At 40.8% G+C, this 14,006-nt stretch overlaps 2 protein-coding genes across 2 annotated transcripts; both read left to right on the forward strand.

Annotated features, from left to right (window-relative positions):
* Positions 1 to 1,148: 1,148 nt before the first annotated feature.
* srgn (serglycin) lies at positions 1,149 to 5,964 on the forward strand. Its single transcript, XM_079736622.1, has 4 exons — positions 1,149 to 1,351; positions 2,543 to 2,684; positions 4,024 to 4,196; positions 4,724 to 5,964. The coding sequence occupies exons 1-4, from the start codon at positions 1,297 to 1,299 to the stop codon at positions 4,792 to 4,794; spliced, it is 441 nt and encodes a 146-aa protein (XP_079592748.1). The 5' UTR covers positions 1,149 to 1,296; the 3' UTR covers positions 4,795 to 5,964.
* A 553-nt stretch (positions 5,965 to 6,517) lies between these two features.
* Positions 6,518 to 13,479, forward strand: vps26a (VPS26, retromer complex component A). The gene is made up of 9 exons (XM_079737185.1): positions 6,518 to 6,605; positions 7,563 to 7,712; positions 8,020 to 8,095; positions 8,439 to 8,595; positions 9,033 to 9,197; positions 9,295 to 9,401; positions 9,797 to 9,898; positions 10,906 to 11,015; positions 11,118 to 13,479. The coding sequence occupies exons 1-9, from the start codon at positions 6,603 to 6,605 to the stop codon at positions 11,232 to 11,234; spliced, it is 987 nt and encodes a 328-aa protein (XP_079593311.1). The 5' UTR covers positions 6,518 to 6,602; the 3' UTR covers positions 11,235 to 13,479.
* The last annotated feature ends 527 nt before the right edge of the window (positions 13,480 to 14,006 follow it).

Here is a 14,006-nt window from a genome sequence, read left to right on the forward strand (position 1 = left end):
GCCTGATTATCTTTCTGACCATAATTACATCAGTGTTGTGTATAATGGGTGGTAAAACAAATGGTTTTAATGATAATAGGCATAAAATGTTGTTGCCCTGCATCCCAAGATGACCGATTGTACAGCCCCCCTCTGGAAGACAGTTACCTCAGAGCATTCCTGAGGGTTTGAAAGAAGGCTGCTCTTAGTTTGATGGAGGTCAAAGCTTTGTTGCAGCCGCACTTCTGTGTGTTGGACATAATTCATGTGTTTTTCACTCTTTTTCACTTGCCACATGAACTCTGTCTGGGCTGCAAGACCCATGCAGTGGCTGAACCAAATTGTCATGTGTTGAAAATTAGGCAGGTCTATTTCCTGTGGGAAGATTATACTCATACGTTATGACCACTTCCTGATGTATCTCACACGTGAACATCTTCACACACACACACACACACCAACACACACACGCACGCACGCACACACACACACACAGACACACACACACACACAAACACACACAAAATTATATTATAATATTGCGTTGTATAGAGACAAAACTCCTGCCATTAATTTTCAGGCCTCTGTCCTTTAAACAGGCTCTCTGTTTTGGTTTCTTCTTCATTTTCACTCTCAGGTGATCAGTTGACAGTCCAAATATGGCACGAGTTTCATACACAGAATAATTCAGCCAATATGCTCTCTTTTGAAGCACTACATGTTCCTATTTGACCGTGCTAGCTCTGAACTGCCTGAAAACATGATCTGTGTAAAACCTCCGATGAATCATCAGCAGTAAAGTGAATATCAGATTACATCTGCTTGGGAGACCGTAACATATTTCATATGTCTCAACTTGTTTAAACTTCTTTGCCAATAAATAATAGTTAGCATTCTGTTATTGTGCGTGGCACTTCTGCTGAAAACATGTTAAAGTTATTATAATACAGCCATGGATGAGCTGAGCACGCATCTTCATCTTGTGGTCTCCGTCCCCATCTTTCTCTGCCACTGTTTCCGAATCTTATTTTGGGTCTGTCCGTGATGGCTGATAGCAAATAGGCAAGAGAGGGTGTAAAAGTTTCCACTTCTAAGATTGAAGCACTTCTACTAAAGACGTCCCCAGGAAACAATGACGCACAGGAGGGCTGAGCTTTATAGAGGAAGATCAGATGTGCAGAACCATTTCACCACGCATAACAGAACAGAACGGGAAGCAACCTCAATTAAGACACACTTTTATTCGCATTTCTCAGTTTGTTTTATAGTTTTGTTTGCAGGTCTTTTTAAAAAATATATATATTTTCCACGTTAAAGATGAAGATATTTTTGTCACTGGCTGTCATATGTTTTGCCATAAATAGCGGAACGGGTAAGTTCTGAATGTTTATTTCCCGTTGTGTTGCCTTTAGGCCTACTTGAAGTTGTGTGGGCAACCATCTGGACAATTCGTAAAGCTATCTTTAAGGGATGAGATAGCGTGCGAACAAGAATATACTGAAAACTTCTTTTGATTTCATTCACGCGTTTATAATGGTTTGTCCTTAGACTCGTTGTGAAACCGAGTAGGCCTACTAAAAAATATTTCTCATCACTTCCTATAAATTTTCGATGTACTTTTCGAGTACTTTGAAGGCCTGTATTAAAAAATTTTAAATGTACTTTTCGAGTACTTTGAAGGCCTGTATTAAAATGTTTTAAAAAAGGGTTGGATTTACGGTAAACGATTTTGAAGGGGCGGTGATCCCGATTGTAATCACAATCTCAACGTCTGATTCAATCTTCTTCTTTCAGGCCACCTGTATAAGGAATTCAAATCCTGTTGAAGATCAAATAAATTAATACATAAATGGTAACAGCGTTAGGCCATTTTAATTTCGTATTGGCCCTGGTAAAATTGAAATGGTATCCCCCTTCACGTGATTCGAGATAGGACTTGATATCAATCCATTCTGCTTATGTTTGTTCGATATTATAATGCAAGAGTTCTCTGATGATGACCCTTCAATAATAAGAAAACAAACCCAGTTTTAGTCATGGAACGTAATTATGCCAACATTTATGCCTAATGTCAATTAATATATAAAGCCATATCCTACTATGTGAACTTGATCAGAAATGAGGTAGTTGAAATGACGTCAGAATTCTTCCTCTGACGGCAGATTTAGGGGCCTTTCTGGCGGTGCATTCAGTGTTATAAACGTTTGGCCTACATTCTAGACAAAAAGATTAAAGATCTTTAAGATGATAGACCTACAGGGGTTTGTGGGTTTGAGGTCAGGAATCCGGAGAACTGCATTTTAATGGGGTTATTCAACAAAACATTATGCTGTGGTTGCATTCCAGCTCTAGCGGCACCTCTTTTTTGTTTTTCTCATAATTCAGCTAATTAGTCATGGTGCAAAGTGTATGAAACCAAAGTTGAAATCATGGTTTTACTCACATCCATTTTAGGATGGTTATTTACACGTTATAGGCTTGATTACTGTTCTTTTGATTGAAGCGTTTCCGTGTTTCACTGTTGAGTAAAAATAAAAAAATAACTCCTCCTCGTCTTCATCAGGCGCCCCTTCCAAGGCCAGGTACAAGTTTGTGAAATGTCACCCATTTGGAAACAACTCCAACTGCATGACCCACCAAGGCCCAGAGATGAAGCTCAGTGCAGACCTACCTGACAAACTGCCAGCTTCTGCCACACCGTACATGTAAGTATGGTTACATGTGGTTACATATAAGTGAATTCCGACATGTCTTCAAGGAGCGGAAAGAGACTTTGACATCTTGCTCAAAGACACCTGCTACATTGGGTTTTTTGATCCAGAACCTTTCGGCTAGGAGTTGAACACCATAACCCTTTTGCCTGTTAAAAGTGGTGGGAGCAGTTGCGTTAAACAGTATCTGTTCGTTGGCCACTTGTAGGCTGTGGGCGTGTGTTAATAGTGTTCAAGTGTACAACCATAGAGGAAGCGATATGTTGAGCAATCATCCTGTTTGCAACAGTGTCTGTCGACAGATAAAGAAAAAAAAGCATACAGCAATAATGAAAGGAAACACGATGACAATACGATCTGAAACATTCAAAATTGATTTGGTGCCAATATCTTGCCCTTCAGTGCAAAGGGCCTGGATCCAGTAGCACCTCTGGATTCATGCCCTTTGCACTACTTTAACAGGAAGCCAACCGGAAGTGTTGATAGGAAATTGGCTGTGATGGCTGATTCCCTCCCTGCCCCTTCCATTGTTCAGGGCCAGCAGTTTACTATGCAGCGGTGCGGCTGGGTTCTCAGGCATAATGACATAAAGTCTGTCCAAGGGAAGAATAAATACCATATAAAACATTAATCCGACGTTTTTCATTAGTGAAGGACAAATACACAGAAGTTTTTTTTTATTGACATTTTTGCTTTGGTTGAAAATAGTTGTGGAATGTTTTGGAAAAGGTGCTCCTCATCCAAATCAGAGTAACATTATGCCTCAGACTTATCGTCTTGGAATCTAAAGGGAGCTACACCCCTTACAATTTGGACATTGTCGTTCAAACGCAGAACCTTTCTGCTGGGATTCAATCAACCTAACCGCTACGCTTCCCCAGAGCTTGGTTTACAGGTTGAGAAAGTGAGATGATGCATGTTGAATTATGCAACTTTTTCAGGAGAAGTATATTGCGATGTGTACCCTACTGCCCTGAATGTCTGATGGATATGAGGGGTTGTTGCTGACTTTTTGCCCCTCTGTGCGGCTGTCTGTGATGATACATATACTTATTGATCCCATGGGGAAATTCATTAAACCTATTCAATCTAGGAGCGGGGGGTTGCCACAGAGTAGCTCCCAGGGGCCAACTCCGAACCAGATCTAGTAGTGTCCATGCTTTGGTGATGGGCAGGGCAGGACCATACAATGATGATGATGAGGATGATATTTATGACCATAACAGCAATAAAAGCCAAACCTCTGTATTGTAGCATTGGAGGGCAAATGGCATTGTCTCTGTGTGTATTATTTCACCCTGCGTACCAAGCCTTTCCTCCATTATGATTCCAGAGGTGCACAGCCGGTGGAGGACGGGCCCGTGACAGAGAGGAAACAGCCAAAGGTGGAGTCGATTTCATTCTTGACAGAAGATGGTTCAGGAGTTTTTGAGGGCTCCACAGGTTTTGAGGGATCTGCAATTGAATCACCCATGGCAGATGGCTCTGGAGATTTTACCCAATTAGGTACAGTAGATTGTTTTTGAAGACACGCAGAGAATTGCTTGATACATTTTAACATAGTTCATATTTTATATATTGTATTGTCTTTACACATAAACAATGATGTGTTTGTGCACAGTCCTTTCTATTGAGGCCTTTAGTAGTTGTAAGTATGCGGGAGACTTTAAGAATAAGAAAAGCTTAATAAGAGTGCTCAGTCCAAACAGTGGTTGTGCAACTTTGTGATGGGAACTAGCGTAGCTCGGCTGGCAGGGTAACGTGGGTTAAAGGGTCTGGGAGTTTGAGAGAGTACGATTATTGTGAATAAAGAGAGAGGTACGTGCTGGAGAACAATTTTCATTTGTACAATATATCAGTTATAGGATGCGATTTTATTGATAACATTATAGAAATCACTATCGATTGACTAGCATTGACTACAGCTATTTCCAGGTTATTTTAAGCTACGAGCTAGTTCAAATGTAAAACATTATGACTTAAATGTGGGACTTATAACTTTTGGTATTTTTTTTATCTATTTCTGCATGTAGAGTGGGGTGTTGAGGCTGATTACCGACCAGCAGAAGAAGAGCTGAGAGAAGATCATCTGCTGGATCTGTAGACACACAAAAACACACACACACACAGACACACACACATACACACACCGAACACACACACACAGACACACACACACACACACACACACACACAATTAAAGGGAAACAATTTAAAGAACAATTAAAAAAATCTGAAAGTTAAATGAAAACTATGTTAAGGCAATTGCCATAATAAAAGTAAATCCCTGAGAAATTAGAAATTGAGAGATAAAGACAAACAGACTGTATTTCAAATGCAATTAGTCTAATTCATTTATTTTGGTAGTTACCTATAGTCACCTTTTATTTAAGGAAATATAATATATTATTTTAACTTTCTGTTGCTTTCGCTTTCTTTCGACCAAATGTCTGTATTGCGGCGTTGTTTCCATGTTGTGAAACTTTCTCTGTACAATCCTCTCCTCCATCCTTTTTTCTTACACATTGTGAGAAAGCCTGTAGCCTGCAGCCTGTAGCCTGCCTCATAGGCCAATCATGTGTTATTAAGGGTTTAGCAGATTTGAGGTCAGACCTTTGTTAGCCTGGCAATGCCAGACGATTTTGAAACTGCAATTATCTGTAGAGCAAATAAAACATGAGCTGGCGAGATTTGTCTGGTTCCCATGCTAGTAGTTTGTCACTGTCATTCCCAGGCCCGGATTAGCTTGTGTCCATTTTGTGGTTCTTGTGGTTACTGATGGCATTCATGAACTACGTAAAGAGAGATGTAGAGCATATAGTTAGAACACATCTCATTCTTGATCCACAATATCTCATTAAGGGCCAAATATTCTCTAAAATTGTCTGTAAACCTAGAGGAAATCTCTCAGAATAAATGTTCTTCACTTTAACAAAGCAATTATTGCTTTGTTGGATTTTTAAATTTGTGCCTGGTGACAAGAGCTGTCATAAACTATTATTCTGAAATATAAATGGTTTAATGTGTCTGTAAACACGATTCGTATGTTTTGTAGAAAACTTTTAAGATTTTTCTGATAAACTGTTTCATAACACCTTATCAAGTAAATGACATGTGCTTTTCTCGTATAGACCCTTGAAAATCCCATTTTCGTATTTTTATACTTCAAATCATTGCCAGTTTTTTTTTAATACTACTGCCAATAAAACACGTAGCCTATAGTTATTGAGCCGCAGAATATAAGGAAAATTCAATAAAATTGTTTTCATTGTTACATGTTGTCCTTTCTGTTTTACTTTATGGAATGCAACCATAATGATAACCAGGCCTATGATAAAGTGTCATATTCAGCCTTTGAATTGAATTGCCTACTATTCAGAGGTCATAGTGTCCAACTGAGAGATGTATTACGCGCCTTGTTACTTAAAGTCTTTGACTAACGCATTTGTCAATGGATTCCCAAGTGATACTTCCAAGAGAAAAAAGAATGTGTGTCACTACTCGTTAATGCAAATTGTTCTATTATAAGAATAAGACAAATATTGTATTTTACGAACCCAAGGCTACATAGGAATACATACACCTATGTGAAGTGTTTCATTTTGGACCGTCTATTAATCCCATTGCCCTCCCCCGCTTCCATTAACAACTGACAGAAAACAATACACACCCTTAACTTAATTTTCCATTCAGTAATAAAAATAAAAAATACACATAAGTATTAAGTTTTGCTTGGAAGCATCCACAATTCCTGTTAGTCCTTATTTGTTTCAGCAGCAGACTGCGTCCTGTGATTCATATGACAGGGATCACATGACAGCCAGCAGGGCTCCTCGGTCCAGATAGCAACACAGTGGTCGGCTACACCGAGAGAGAGGCTAGCTGTTAGCTTCACCTGTCCCCAGAGCCGAAATGGTGAGTTTGGAGAAAAACACATTTGGCCAAAATGTGGTCGAATAAACCTGGGAGCTTATTAGGTTTGAAAGGACGTCGATACGGGTTTCTATTTATCTCTGCTAGTGCACATTACACACTTGTAGTCCACACACACATCTAGCCGGGGATGATAAGCAGAGAGGCCACCGGGGACAACCAGCGCTGCTGTTGGGAAGAACATATCAGAAAAGAGCAGTGGAAATATATACCGATGATGTGAGGGATCTAAGCCATTTAAGATGGTTTGGTTATGGACGCTTTGGATGCAAGACGCAAGATCGTTGGTGTATGGTTGTTAACTGGATCGCTGGTTAGGATCTGCATAAGGCGTTAGCTTTCACATGTCACTGTCCTTTAGATGACAGTCCGGGATCAGGGCTGCTTCCTGAGGAGTGTTCACGATTCATTTGTGTGTATGAAAATATATGAATGTTGTATATCATGTCGTATTCTCCGTTGTCGCTGGTAGTCGTGTACTTAGTAGTGCTGACATTTGAGTTATAGGACACCCGATTATCACAGGTCGGTGTTTACTTGGTAGCGACAAGCACAGCCAAAACTTGGGAATTACACTTGTTCCTTATAAAAGTATACCAATCCATGTAATGTAAAACAATTTAGTTTGGTCGTCATATTAATATTATATCTAGCTAGTCTGCTTTGGCTTGAGTTATCATTTTGGTGCACCAAATTCCCAACTGACTCACATTTCCTCAGTGTTTGCTACTGAAGCCCATCTTGGAATGCAACACTGAAATGCAACTTGGGTTTGGTTCAACACAAATGGCATATGGTACACACTGATAATAGATAACATCAGATAACACTGTGAGAAAATAGTCTTTCCCTGTAAATCCGTCTGGACTATCTAGGCTTGAGTCAAACAAGAACCTGCTTTTGAATGGCGTGGCGTGCTCGGTTCTGCTCTGTTCCTAGAGTTTCCTCGGGGGGTTGTTTGGGGCTGTCTGCGAGATCGATGTGCTGCTAAATGATGCAGAGAACAGAAAGACAGCTGAACTGAAGACAGAAGATGGCAAAGTGGAGAAACATTACATGTTTTACGATGGGGAATCGGTCTCTGGGAAGGTAAGCAGGGCCCTTTCCATCCGGATGATAGTCTGGCATATTGTCTCTGACATGTTCTTTCAAACCGTCGGAAGATACTTCTGTGTCCTGCTTTGCGGTGAAGTGTACAGTTCCTTTTTAAATGGGTCAAACTGTTAAAAGATTGATGCTCGTATCTTATTTTCATGTGTCTTATTATTCTAGCCAAAAGCCTGCATGCCTCCGAATGAGAAGCATTTCTGGTTGGGCTTGACTCACCGTGTCCCTATATGATGTTAATTTTAAATTAAGAATTAGTGCCCCAGCCAATGTGTGTTTCCGGCTTCAGGTAAACCTGAACGTTAAGCAGGGGGGGAAGAGACTGGAGCATCAAGGCATCCGCATTGAATTCGTGGGACAGATTGGTGAGTTGAGTCAATTCAGCCCTTGGCTCTGCATCTGGGTAAATCCTCTGTTTTTTGTTGCAACTCTGCCTTGCCTCTAAATGTTTGAGTAATGACTGCAATCACATGGAACAACAATGGGAATAGTGAAAAGTCTGCATGACTACTCTGCTGTGTGGGTTTCGTCAATGGCTAAATGGATTATGGGAGCAGGTGCTGGTGATGAGTGGCAGTGACCCTGCTTGGGTAGAGTCACCGTCGCAACAATACCAAAACTATTATACCATCACCATTATAACGTCACCTTTTTTTTGCTCCCGATGGAGTAAATTCAATGTGATCAGCTCTAGCACTTTGCTTGCAGAGCTGTTCTCTGATAAGAGCAACACCCATGAGTTTGTGGACCTGGTGAAGGAGCTGGCCTTGCCCGGAGAGCTCGCCCAGAACCGGAGCTATGACTTTGAGTTCATGCAGGTGGAGAAGCCCTACGAGTCCTACACTGGAACTAACGTCCGCCTCAGGTACCACACCCTGGGTCCAAAGTGGCTCACAAGGCTTAACTCAAAGAAAACAAGCCACATTTGAGTAGCTGCTAGAAAATGTCTAGTGCTGCACAACAACTTGATGGAGTGTGGAGTATCCACACTTGGGAATAAGTAAGTATTGTATAATATAGTAGATTCTCAGAGGTTCAGAGATGGTATCAATTCCCAATAAGAGCTGAAAAAAACAAATTACCCAGATAGTGATGTGTTCTCAGAAGAGGTGGACCTTCAGAGTTTTTTTTTTAACGTAAACAACCATATTATTCTGAAAGACAGTGAAATAACAGTTCACGAGCCTGGACCATACTGGAGCAATGCAAATCACTGACCTGTTCCTCATATAAGAGAAGGAGTCTTCCTGAGCCGTGAGGTCATCAGTCTGGGATTTGGCCTCCGTCTTCCCACTGCTGCAGGTATTTCCTCCGTGTGACAATAGTCCGTCGCCTGTCTGACCTGGTGAAGGAGTACGAGTTGATCGTCCACCAACTAGCCTCCTACCCGGACGTGAACAACTCCATCAAGATGGAGGTGGGCATCGAAGACTGTCTGCATATCGAGTTTGAGTACAACAAGTCCAAGTAAGACCCAGCGCCCTGCATGTTGAAACGTAAAGCATGACTTCCGACGCCCCCGGCCGCAGCATCACCAGATGGTTCTGTCTGTCTGTCCCTCCAGGTACCACCTCAAAGATGTCATCGTGGGCAAAATTTATTTCCTGCTTGTGCGGATCAAGATTCAACACATGGAGTTACAGCTCATTAGGAGGGAGATGACTGGTATAGGTAAGCTTGGCGTTTAGTTTAAGGCCACTTCAAAATCATTAGGCTCATAAAATAGTGTATAATGTGAGTAGATCAATCTAAATGGGATTTAGTGAAGTTAGTCAACCCAGAAGTGCAATGTTACAACATTACAAGGTTATTTAATATTTACACCTTATTTAGTGAGTGAATGAAATGCTAAATCGGTTACTTCATCATGTTTCTTCACTCCATCATGTTCTTTAACTCTATTCCAACCTCATAATATGTGACGTAGTAACTGACTGTACACTGCAGTATTTCAAAACTGCTAAGCTATTACATGCTGCTGTTCCTAAATGGATCTAGGTGGTCACCTGTTTTGCAACGAGGCCCTTACTCGACTCAAGTCATCTCATTGTGTTTTGTCCCTGTAGGTCCTAGTACTACCACAGAAACAGAGACGGTTGCAAAGTATGAGATCATGGACGGGGCGCCCGTTAAAGGAGAATCCATCCCTATCAGACTATTTTTAGCAGGTGAACTCTTATTTCTCTTTGATTTTTTTCCCTTGATTCTTAAATGTACTCTTTATTCGTAATGGTATTAAATAGGGCTGGGCAAAGATTAAAAGTTTTAATCGCATAGTATTGGTGAGTTAACTCACGATTAATCACACTTTTAAAATAAGATTAAAAATCCACTCCAATTGAAGTTAAATGAGATCATCAAATGGAATGACACATTATCATTAAAACCAAATACTAAGTACTGTACTTAATTTTTAGCTTTTTTGCTTAGTAAGCAAAAACTAGACCAAGAGATCTTGACTCACTCAGTGTGGGTTGAATATGAAACTGACGGAACACCACAGATTAAGTAATTGTAAACAGGCTGTCACTTACTGTGATTGTAGTCAGGCAGTCACTTACTGCAAGTGTAATTTAATGTAAAGCAAGTAGAACTAAGAACAAAAATGGTTTCTGATATGAATGTTGACATTCTGTGGGCAAAACCTTCCAAAATAGAAAAAAAAGGACCTGCGTCAATTTGTATTAAACTATCTAAAATAAGATTGCATAATTAACGCGTTAACTTGCCCAGCCCTAGTATTAAAGCTAGGCTAGGCAATTCATTTAACAAGCATATTTTTGTTATTTGTGGAAATTCTCCAAGTCCCGACAGTAATCGATAAATCAAATGCTCTTGAAAAAAAAAAAGAATCAAACCATTGAAGGGTTGGAATGAAATGATTGGATTGCCTGTCTTTACTCCTACCTAACTGGCTATCTGCCCTTATTTTGGCCTGTGGCCTTGTGCATGACTGGAGTCTTCTACAAGGCTAGGCAGACCTATCGCTAAGGCTAGCAATCCAGAAATATGTTTTGGGGGAAGTAAGGCTTTTGGCTTTGGAGTAAGGCCTGAAGGAAGGGACGTGGTTTATTCTGGTTATTCTGGATACTTTCTAAATGTAGCTTCCTCTCGCTTGTTCCTCCACCGTTCTACCCTTTTCTACCCTATCTTTAAAATTTCTGTCCTCCAATAGCATACGACCTGACGGCCACCATGAGGGACGTCAACAAGAAGTTCTCCGTTCGTTATTTCCTCAACCTAGTGCTGGTGGACGAAGAGGACAGGAGATACTTCAAGCAACAGGTAGCGCACACGCACCCACACTCCACCTCAGGCTTCAAACAAATGTTCCGTTGTACAACACTGACGCTTGTGTGCGTGCATGCGTGCGTGTGTGTTTTTTAGGAGATTGTTTTGTGGCGGAAAGCACCCGAGAAGATGAGGAAGAGAAACTTCCACCAGCGCTACGAGTCGCCAGAGCCCCGGCCGCAGCCTGTGACTGCCGAGCAGCCTGAGATGTGAGGCTTGCTGCACCAGACGGACAATCCTCAGACACACACGCCATCAAACCAGGCCCTGCTTGACGGCCAGATGGGTGACCACTGCCCCTCCCTTCCCCCCTTCCCCCCCTTTCTCTCTCTGACTGAAAAAACATTTGTACACATAATTATACACACTCACACATACATACACACCCACACCTCAATAGCTCAACACCAGAAGGCTTGATGTGAGTTATGCATAAAAATGCACACAGAGAGGTTTGTCATGAATCAGGACACACAAGCATACGATTTAGCTCTGCTTCGTGCAAATAAAGACATGGTGTGGGTGCTGGGTTGGGCAGAAGGTTTCAATCTATTTAACTGGAGCAGCGTGAAGGCAATGGGAGATAGCATATTTGTTCTTGGCATTTCAGACAGTTACACGCATGCAGACACGCACTCGCACAGAAATGTACATGCACAATGCAAGCCATAAAATCCCAGCCAGGTATATGCAGAACAAAAGGCAGAATGGAGAGGATGGAAAGATACAGCCTGCATATAGGACATTGGCTCAGTCTGCACTCAATACACAGGTCGCACTGTACGAAAATCTACCTATTTCATATTATTGCACAACAATCATTCTCAGCCCATCCTTTATTTACTCATCAACATCTTGTAAAAAAAAAGTCGGAACTACTGTTTTTGGTATCAACTAGTTTGGGTCAAGCGACAAAAATAAACCTAAGTAGACTCAGTTAGAGGCATAGTTGGGTTTCCAGTTCTCATAAAAACTGTTTTAATCGTCCTTAGCCCAGTTCATTGCTTTGGCAACCGCACAGCCTTTCTTTCTATCACCGTAGCTCACAGATCAGAATGTGCTCTGCTGTCTGCAGCCCGCTGGAGGCCACAGACGTGTGGACAGTAAGGCTAGCCGGCCCTCATACTTCTCTTCTTTGTGGTCTTCTGCAGAAATTCAAAGTAGCGCATTGCAGAAGTGTCCTTTTTTTGAGTTATGTGTGATCTGTTGTATACTGTAAATATATAATGTCATTACAGTGAATGAAAAGAGAGCTACTAATATTTCATTTGGAATTCTGGAAGAAAGCCCGGGGAGCCCTCCTTTTTAAGTGCACCGTGTAATTGGTTCCGGGGATTTAGACTTGAGGTAAACGCTGAAACACTTGAGTCCACCGGAGATCCGGGTTTTTTGTCACTTTAGCAGCCATGATTGCACATGATTGCTTCATTAAACATGTCCAAACTATAAAGCAAGGACAGGAAAGCCATGCGGATTGGCAGTTATAAGAGAGTGGGCAAGCAAGTACAATAAAAACAACATGGGATTGAATTGACCCAAATCTTTTTTTCTTTTTTCCACGGTTGTCTTATGTGGCTAATGTTGGTCATGCAAGGGGTGCACTTAAAACAATACTGTCATTATTTTGATCCAGCCATATTTCACTGTGATGCTTTGACCAGCGGTTAAACACACACACACACACACACACACACACACACACACACACACACACACACACACACACACACACACACACACACACACACACACACACACACAGTGATGTGTTCGGTGAATCTTGCCTTCCCCTGCACTTTTGCACTTTCCCCTCCAATGGTTTGGATTAGCAAAAGAAGCAGGGGAGCCCATAGCAAAACAGCACTCAAAACACAAAAAACCCTCTGATGTATGGAATAACAGCACTTCCTTAGAAACGTTGTATTGCCATGTCTGGTAATATTTAATAATTGTTGTCCTTGTAGAATCATTACATAATATCCTTCATGTCCAACTCCTGCATCAATGCTTTTTTTTTTTTTAAAGCAGCAATCTGTTCACATTTCTCATGTCATGTGCTTGTATGAGGTTTGAGGGTTGAGAGCCTTCCACCTGCTTTGTATGTCATGATTGTTCATTGTTTGCTGTGCAACAGTTGCTTCCACACAAAGCCTTCTGAGCACTGTAAAGGCATTTAAGCTCATTTGAAATGTTAAGAAGCATAATGAACACAAAACATCAAAATAGCCCTGTCCCAATCACATTACACATTGCATGTTAATAAAAGCTGTCAGCACGCCCAAGTGTATGGATGGCTAATATTTGTATATATATACATATACCCCAGTCAAGATATAGAGCTAATTAATCAGTTGAATAAAGCAGATTTATACTGAATATTTTTGAGTCTTATTTGAGATTCTGTTATTTAAATGTGTTTATTAATTAAGTGGTTTATTGTGAGAAATAACTCTTAAAAGTGTGCTTTTGAATAAAAAAAAATGTAAAATGTTTTGATTCATTTGTTGGATGTCTATATTGATCAGTTATGCATATTCTGTTATATTTAATTGGTGCTTTTACCAGCATTTCAAATTTAAAAATGTAATCACAGTGTCAAGGGACACTGCAGCATTTTAAGTAATGTATTAGCTAAAATCAATGTCTTCATTCATAAATAGTTCCTCATTGGTGTAAAATCACCTCTGCCAATAATCAGACATATCCTCCTCAACGAAGAATTTCTTATATTTATATTATATTATTTACTTTCTGTGCGTTTCCTACCCCCGCTAAACCACTACCGTAAAGACTAGAGAGGCTGCGCCGGACCCGGACCTCGGTCTGACTGTTAGTGACCTCCTTTAGACATATTATCGATAGTCTAGAGATTAAACCATACTTCAAGTTTGTAAACCAAGATCAACTTGGCTTTCCATGTTTAAGCGACAGAGGACGCCAGAGTTCAAAAAACGGTAGCCTATGTTATGTGGGTCTGTCCTTTTA

This window comes from Pollachius pollachius, assembly GCF_949987615.1.
Source record: "Pollachius pollachius genome assembly, chromosome: 5".
In the NCBI taxonomy this organism is placed as follows: Eukaryota; Metazoa; Chordata; class Actinopteri; order Gadiformes; family Gadidae; genus Pollachius; species Pollachius pollachius.